General features: G+C 44.2%; 1 protein-coding gene across 5 annotated transcripts in view; it reads left to right on the top strand.

Annotated features, from left to right (window-relative positions):
• Positions 1-4,356, top strand: part of Nfyb (nuclear transcription factor Y subunit beta) — a 15,689-nt gene extending 11,333 nt beyond the window's left edge. For 3 of the 5 annotated variants that reach the window (XM_021174064.2, XM_021174065.2, XM_029482751.1), the window contains exons 5-8: positions 423-620; positions 1,576-1,657; positions 2,241-2,320; positions 2,612-4,337. In XM_021174064.2, coding sequence (XP_021029723.1) covers positions 423-620; positions 1,576-1,657; positions 2,241-2,320; positions 2,612-2,644 — 393 coding nt within the window. In that variant the 3' untranslated portion in view covers positions 2,645-4,337. Of the gene's footprint in view, positions 1-422; positions 621-1,575; positions 1,658-2,240; positions 2,321-2,611 lie in introns of all 5 variants that reach the window. The other 2 variants (XM_029482752.1, XM_029482753.1) reach the window with 1 other exon arrangement.
• The last annotated feature ends 4,340 nt before the right edge of the window (positions 4,357-8,696 follow it).

Here is an 8,696-nt window from a genome sequence, read left to right as displayed (position 1 = left end):
CCTGCCTCTGCCTCCCAAGTGCTGGGATNAAAGGCGTGCGCCACCACGCCCGGCTAGTTCCCTCCCTTTTAAGTACATGCTTGTTCTGTTGATTCTGACTCTGAGTTGGCTGTGTCCAACATATATTAATATTTAAGGGCTAGAGTTTAGCCATCATCAGCTCTAGGAATATGGCTCAGTTGGTAAAGTGCTTGCCTAACATACACAAAGCCCTGGGCTTTAAAATAAAGACCCAGCACTTGAGAGGTGGAGGCAGGAAGATCAAAAGTTCAGGTCATCCTTGGCTACATAGAGAGCACCTCGCCTGGGATAGCTGAGACCCTGACAGTATAATGGATGTGCTCTGTGTGGCTCTTTGTTTCTGCAGCTGTTAAGAAATACTTACATTTCCTACAAATTTACTTAAGGCTTCTTTTCTTCAGATCGCAAAAGATGCCAAAGAATGTGTTCAGGAATGTGTGAGTGAATTTATAAGCTTCATAACGTCTGAAGCAAGCGAAAGGTGTCATCAGGAGAAGCGGAAGACAATCAATGGGGAGGATATTCTGTTTGCCATGTCCACTCTAGGCTTTGACAGCTACGTGGAGCCTCTGAAACTGTACCTTCAGAAGTTCAGAGAGGTAGGTGACACGTACTGTTTACAATATGTCACTTACAATGCTTTGCGGCAGGTAACATTTCCGGTAGTATTTAATGTGTTACATGAGAGCATTTAAATACCAAGCCTTTTATTGCTTCCTTAGATTATTACAGACTGGAGCAGCTGGGTGGTGATTAAAGGGATTCTGAGTTTGGGGCCTGAACTCCTTGCCCATGGGCAGTTTTAAATAGTTTCCACTTTGGTGTCTCCTATGTTAAGGACACGTGGTGCACATTGTGTATGGCTTGTTGGAAAGTCTGTGTAAGCATTTGTCCGTGCTGCTGTTAAACTTAGGAGACTGCTTCAGTATGAGACTTCTCACACCAGGAGGAGGTGATGTGACCCTACCTGTGTGTGTGTGCGAGCATGAACTTGTATACAAATTACACATGACTCTTGTCTGTCTGCCCACTTGCACCTTATTTTTTGAGACAGGGTCTCTCATGGAGCCAGAAGCGCACCAATTGGCTAGGCTGGCTGGCTAGAGAGCCCAGAGACCCTTTTCCTTTTGTCTGTCTCCTTTGCACTGGCTACAAGTGTGTACACCACCTTTTAAATGGATTGTTAGGAATCTAAACTCAGTCCTCATGCTTGCTGTGAATGCATCTTTAGTGTTAGAATCCCTGTAATGGGTGTTTTTTATAAATCTACAATCCTCTCCCAAATACTTTCCACAGTACCACAGACCAGAGAGCAGGCAGGACTTTTATTTGGGAATTTTAAACTCTAAGCTTGGAGCTTCCCTCTATATCCCACGTGGCTGGTAACTGTGTGCTGGGTGGGGGTGGGGTTGGGGGTGGGGGTGTCATTCCAGAAAGTATTTATAAAATATTATAAAGGTTTCTAAGAGAAGCTTTCAATTTTGGACATTACATGAGCATTCTCATTTAGAAATAGTTTGATATGAATGCTTGTTTTGCTTCTTTATTCCCTAGGCCATGAAAGGAGAGAAGGGTATCGGGGGAGCAGTCTCCGCCACAGATGGACTAAGCGAAGAGCTCACGGAAGAGGCATTCAGTAAGTAGGCACTTGGTGCTGCTGGGCAGCGGTGCCAGGCGGGTGGTGCGGAGCCATTTGTCTGTTTTAAAGGACCACTAAAAGTCCATGCCCTTGTGTTTGAGGTCAGTGAGTGATACATGGAGGTTTTAACTGGGAAGACGCTGACCTGTCACTAATAGGCATGAGTCATTTCCATAGCTTCTAGTTTGGGGTGAAGACTCCTGAGACAGGATCCTGAGAACCGGAGCTTGTAACATAACATTTTAGGCATATATGTTAACACAAGAAACTTGGCCTACAAGACCCATGCTGCTCAGTCCTGTGGTGCTCCAACCATGCCCTGTGGTGAGGCCAGGTCTGCAGTGACTCAAACCCTGTTGCTAAGTGCACCGTAGAGGTCTGAGACAGAGACCAGGCAGGCTCAGTAGGACAGAGAATGGCTTGTATTCCTCAGGACTTGGAAACGTGACGTTTATGGTTCTATATGGGAGAATATTCTGCTTATATGGGGGAAGTGTAATGGGACATTAGTGGCATTAAACTAAGGATAAGGTCAAGTAGGGTTATTTCCCCCTAACTTTTTTCCCTCTCCTTCCTTTAGCTAACCAGTTACCAGCTGGCTTAATAACTGCAGATGGTCAACAGCAAAACGTTATGGTTTACACAACGTCTTATCAACAGGTATGGTGGTTGCCGCCTCTGCACTTCAAAGTCAGAGTAGATTTACTGACTATTTTAATCACCCATACTCTCAGTTCATTATTGAGATTTTCTCAAAATGTGCATTACTTCCAAAATTCCTTACTGATTAAGACATTTCACAAGTGTCTGCCACATCTGTGTAAGGAGAACTAGGGTAGCTCTGACCAGGGTGGCCTGGCCGGCTGGGTGGGGGCAGTTCTCTGCTGTGGCCTGTTTGGTGTCATCTGACATAAAAAAAAAAAAATCTTAATTTATATTTTCCAATCTCAGATTTCTGGTGTCCAGCAAATTCAGTTTTCATGATCGGAAGGACGGACGGATGGACGGAACCGGGCTTGTGTGGAGAGAGTCTGATGGAGTCTGAAGCAGAGGCATGGGAGGAAGTGAGGGTGAAGCTGCCTCCTTGTACCATAAGTAGCTGTAATGTAGCTTCCTGATGCTTGACTAATTGAGGTGTTAATTCTGACTTGAGAATCTTTTTCATGAATGATTTTAAAAGAAAAAAAATTGGATTTTAAAGGTATTAAAATATTTTTGTTTTGTACGAGAGTTTGTTGCTCTGTATGACGCCTGTATGCATTGTATATTGCAATTTATTACTGTCAGAGATTTGTAGACAGTTTCTTATTTTCATATTGAATCATGTTATTTTGTAATTCAAGTAAGCAGCTGGGTTACTTCATAATGTTTACCCTTTTAATAAAATATAAGGGTAGAGTTCATTTTGAATGAAAGTCGCCTTTATTATAAATTTGAGTTTGTCTTGGCTCTATACTATCTTGCATGGTAACTTAGCTAGGTGTTTTAGCATTTATTTATTGAAAACTTTTTTTTGTTGTTTTGTTAAAACAGTCATAGCATAAGCAACTTTGTTTTTTTTTAAAAAATTGTAATTGAATAATTAAGTTGGATGCAGAAGCAAGTCTTGTCTGGCCTATTCAACTTGGTGCCCGTCACTGTCTGTGGTGTTCAGGCAGCTTCAGTTACTATCACGCCTGTTAGAATTCATTTCCCTTTGATGTGGAAATGGTCCCTCTCTTCAAGTGTTACAGTCCCCTTCACGAAGAGGGACTTTTCAGTCCATTGATAGTCATTTTACCTTCACGGAAAGGTCAGGTTCCTGTGAGGCCGAGGGAACTGAGCAGTGGGCATGGTTCTGTGCAGATGCTGCACGAGAGAGTGGACAAGCAGGGGAGCAGTGATGTGACACGGGAGCCTTCTGGTTTGCTGTCACACTCTCTGCAGTAAACTAACAATAGGTGATACAGCTTGGTACAGTTTAGTGGTGTGTACTTGGGTTCCTTTTTTAAAGTGAAGATTTCTATTTTCTCATCTACTTTTTTTTTTTTTTTTTTTTAGTAGTAATTACTTTGAATTTTTGTGTATGTGCTGTGGTAGTTCTAGCTCTATCAAAAATGGCTTATTGTATAGTCTGTCCAGAAGGAAAATTTGGGTACTCCAGTGGACAAGAGATAGCAGTTTTCTAGGTCCCGCCTGAACAGTAATGGCTACTTGGCCAGGAGTTTTGTGGAACCTGTGGCTGGCTGTCTGGAGATGAAATAACACCCTCTTCCTCTAAGTCCCTTTTCAGTAATAACCTCTCTGTAGGAATTGCACGTAGGGAAGAACGGGAGATGATGGTGAAGCAGAATCCGACAGTCGTCCTACTGGGTTGAAATAACAATGTTAATATTTTGATAAATTCATTTGTCCTTTTACTTTGCTAAATATGTATATTTTTATAAAAGTGGGCTCGTGTTGTACACACTGTTTTGTAACTGGTTTTTCACTTACTATATTGTGCACATCTCCCCAGGTCATGCATGGTCTCTGCATCGGTTTTACTGGGTTTTTATTCTGTTGTATGACTGAATCATGATTATTTAATTGCCTGTTGCAAATTCTGACCTTTTTCATCTCTTCTTAGTTATAAACAGCCCTTCACTGAATCTTGTGTACATCGTAACTTTTCTTGCAATAAATTCTTAGAAGTAGACCTGCTGGGTTGCCAGATACACAGCAGGAAGGTTTTTGCGCCTTGCGTGTGGGTTCACTTTGGAATGTGTCCTACCCAGGTGTCATCCCTACCTCGCTAATACAGGCACCAGACCGTTCTCTACAGCTACCTAAAGACTGAGTTAAAAATCAAGATAAAGAGATTGCTGACCATTTTTACATTTAAAGCATACATCAAAACGGGATTTTGAACCTCATGGCCAAAATACTTTTTAGGGCAAAAGCAAGTGGCCTCTGGGTGATATGTCCACGTTCTTCACACAGGAAGAGAACAGGCATTCTGCATGTGCCCGATACAGGGTTGGCTTCATGTCTGTCCTGGGTTCTGTCTTGATTCCCATCTTTAATAAGCTTGTTAGTCTAAAATAATTTCAGAGTGGGGTTTTAGCCATTTAAGTCAGGAGTAGCTCTCAGGACCTAAAGGCCCCTGACTTTGGTATTGAGTCCACTGGTGTGGGCGCCATATTTGCTTCTCAGTTTCCCCTTCTTGAAAACATGCCCATTGCCTTGGTGAGCTGTTCTAACTGGATTACTTAGGGGTCTACCTCAGGTTTCCATAGGAGAGCCATGCGATAGAAGAACCAGAAAGCTGGCAAGATGGTTCAGTGGGTAAGGATGCTTGCTGCCAAGGCCGACCCCAGTCCAGTCCTCACAACCTCCATAGAGAAAGAACAGAAAAACTGCACAGGGGTCTTCCGACTTGACCTATGCTGTGGCACACACATAACTAGCATTTTCTAGGTGTTAAGTATGTATGTATGTATGTACACAGTTCTCTCTTAGAAGAAGCTGAGTAGATGAAGCATGCCTTGAGTCACTCAGTGAAATTAGGCTAAACAGAGTTGCTGAGACCCCTAGTTGTTCCCGAGGGTTTCTGGATGGTGTGGTACCAATAACTATCGTCCTGATACTTTGCGGGGTGGAAGCAAGAGCAACACAGTTCAAGGGCAACCCCCACCTCTAGGTCATCCCACATTCAGAGTCACAGCTGCAGGTGACGGATGCTGTAATGTTCTTTGGCTCTCTTGTTCAGCCAGCATCCTCAGCACTGCACACAGGATGGATGTGTGCACATCGATTCTGAGCACACTCCTTGACTCCTTTGTCCCTTTAGGTGTAAGTCAGGTATTCCTCACTGGCAGTGGCAGGTCTGGTTTGTGTTTTGCCCCTGCTTTCTGCACTTAATCCAACAGTGCAGCCGATGAAAGGTGGTTCTCAACCCTGACTGCTGAGTTGTTACAGGTTTCCTGGGGCCAGGAGGATGACTCAGCAGGTATATGCCACCAAGGCTGGGGACCCACAGGATGAGGGAAGAGGGCAGGCTTCTGGAGCTTCGTCTTCTGACTCCTCTCACAGCCACATAAACGTAATAAACAAGCTTCTAGGCAAGGCATACGCAGGAGCTCACATCAAGAAGCTCACACGCACCTATGAATAGCAGCATAACAGCGTGGGGGCCTGTGGCTGATGGCCCAGCACTGTGATGCTAATGCAGGAAGGCTGCCTGGCCCAGGACTTGGAGGACAGCTTGGCAAGAAAGTAAGATGGTTGCTCAACACAGAAATGCAAGGGGTAGCCGGGAGTGGTTGCACACGCCTTTAATCCCAGCACTTGAGAGGCAGAGGCAGGAGGATTTCTGAGTTCGAGGCCAGCCTGGTCTACAGAGTGAGTTCCAGGACAGCCAGGGCTACACAGAAAAACCATATTTTGAAAAACCAAAAAACAAAGCAAGGGGCTGAGGGCTCAATGGTTAGGAGTGCTTACTGCTCTTGCAGAATTGGGGTGTGGCTCCCAAGCACCCATGACTGCAGATCCTCCACCAGCATCTGCACTCACACTCACTTCCCCTCTTCCCCAGTTTAAGAAACAAAACACTGAAAATAAGCGATCAACAAAGGCTAGCATCAAGGGGACATCTGAGCCATTTAAAGGAGTGCCAGGCCCAGTCCTTACTCTGGTGAAAACAGCTTGGGAAATGTTTCCTTGGGGCTGGTTCAGTGGTTAAGTGCTTGCTACTCATGCAGGAGCACTACAAATTGGGGACAGCAGCACATGGCTTCAATCCCAGCGCTAGGGAGGTGAGACAGGACCCCTGTCAGTGAGAGGTGCCCTGAGCCCTGGTTTTACATTTGTTCACATACTGTAAGTGGAATCCCCGACACTGCTGTGCTGCCTTACATCCAGGTCAGTGTTCCCCACACTCGTATACAGACTAAAACACCCTACGATGCTAGGTGTCATGTTACAGGTCTGTAATCCCTGCACTTGAAAGGTAAAGGTAGAAAGGTCAGGAATTCAAATCAAGGTCATCTCTAAGTTGGGTTATGAGAGACAGAGAGAGAGAGAGAGAGAGGTCTCAAAAAGCCAAACAAGGCCGCTTGTATCAACAGCAAATTACATCTTTAAACGTTATTTGGGAAGCAGCCTAGTTTACCTTCTTTTGTTACACTAAGTAACAAAAAAAAAAAAAAATCAAAGGTTAGTTTAATATTTCAGGACAGTCCTGTACAGATGCAGAAAGCAGCAGTCAAACTCAACAACTATTCATTATAAATACCAGCATCTATGGCAGAAGGGGAATTTCTCAACCAGTACAGGTGAGGTATAAAGACTTTCCAACAGTGGACTGCTAAATATATCATCTTAACCCAGCACTGAGGGCCGAGACAGAGCTTCCTGTTCCGGGAGAGTTCCTGTCCAAAGGCAGAGGACACTAGCGGATGACTTAGAGTTCACTCTGGCTACCCCGGGAGCACACAACACAAATTATTTAATATAAATAATGGTGCATCTTCTTTGAGGTGGCCCATGCGCATCTGTGCTCCCCAGTGTTGTACTGCAGGACCTACCCAATGCTGTAGTAAGATAAGGACCACAACAAAACAGCCATAATGGGCAGAAGAAAATAAGTGCCAACGCATGAGAGGCAGGAGGATTTCTGTGAGTTTGAGGCCAGTGTGATCTTCATAGTGAGTTTCAGGACCATCAAACCTACATAGTGAGTGAGACCTTACCTCAGAAACCCAACCAAACAAAACAAAAGCTCAAAGGCAGCTAGACAGGTTAGCGCTGGAAAGAACTTGGGATGCCTGCTAGATCTAAGACTTTTCACAGTCTCCAATGACTAGAATAGGAAGTATAAAAGTATGAAACTCTAGTCAGGTATGCACTCAGGAGGCAGGTGGATCTCTGTGTTTGAGGCCAGCCTGGTCTATCAGGCAAGTTCCAGGACAGCCAGGGAGGGCTACACAGAGAAACCCTGTCTCAACAAAATACACGCACTCAGGATTGCGCACGCGCGCGTGCGCACACACATACACACACACAATTCTTGAAATCTAATGTAAGACATAGAGGCTTTTGTGGGGAAAACTTGTTTATTGGAAGACATTAAAGATTGCCTGACCAACGAGACATAAACACCATGCTTCTGACCGGGAAGCCATATGGAAGAGATGTTGATTAGCGCATTCAACACAACTACAGAAGACAACACACACATTTGGTAGGAAATGTATGTAACCATATGCAAAGGACTGACATCCAGAACATACATAGAAACCATAAGTATCAATGAAAAACAACTTATCAAACACGGGCAAAAGATACTAATCAGTATTGCACAGAAGAGGACCCAAATATGGAGAATTATTCCATCAGTAATAAGCGAAATGTAAATTAAACCCAACATGAAGTACTGTATAATACGCACCTAACAGGCAAGTACTAGACGCCCAAGAATGAGTATCACTAAGGTGTAGCTCCAGGAATAGCAGAGACACTGCCAGTGACAGCCCTCAGAGCCCAGATCAGCAGTACAGAAGACTCCTGCAAGCTGTGATATTCAAATCTATGGTCTCTGAACTCTAACACTCTAAGAAAGTACTGAGGCACTGGAAGAGCTACAGCACATGAAGGGTGCATTTGTTAGTGCTTCCCACACAAGAGACTAAAGCGGAGACTGACAGACACGAAACATCATGTCTATGCTTGAGTAGATGTTAGCTGTGAGGCTACGCCTCGGGACTATGCTGAAACTTGGGAAAGCAGTAAAAGGACACTGTTTCAGTGCTGTGACTAACGGCTGTCCTCAAAGACCCTCCTAAACGTGTGGTTATTGAACCACAGTGTAACACTTAAAAGACAACTGACAGAACTCTTGCACATACAAGAAGCTATACATTTCTCAAACATTTACTGAGTATGTCCTGTGCTGTCACTGTCCCCAACACTGACACAACAAGGAACAGAATCTACATTACACTGGGCAGAATATCTTCAGTAGCAACAATCTGAAAAACAACAACAAAAAAAAAAATCCAAATTCTGGTAGACAGAA

The sequence above is a fragment of the Mus caroli genome, chromosome 10, assembly GCF_900094665.2.
Source record: "Mus caroli chromosome 10, CAROLI_EIJ_v1.1, whole genome shotgun sequence".
NCBI classification, from domain to species: domain Eukaryota; kingdom Metazoa; phylum Chordata; class Mammalia; order Rodentia; family Muridae; genus Mus; species Mus caroli.
Note: the sequence above shows the minus strand (reverse complement) of the source record. Positions and strands in the feature narration are given on the sequence as shown.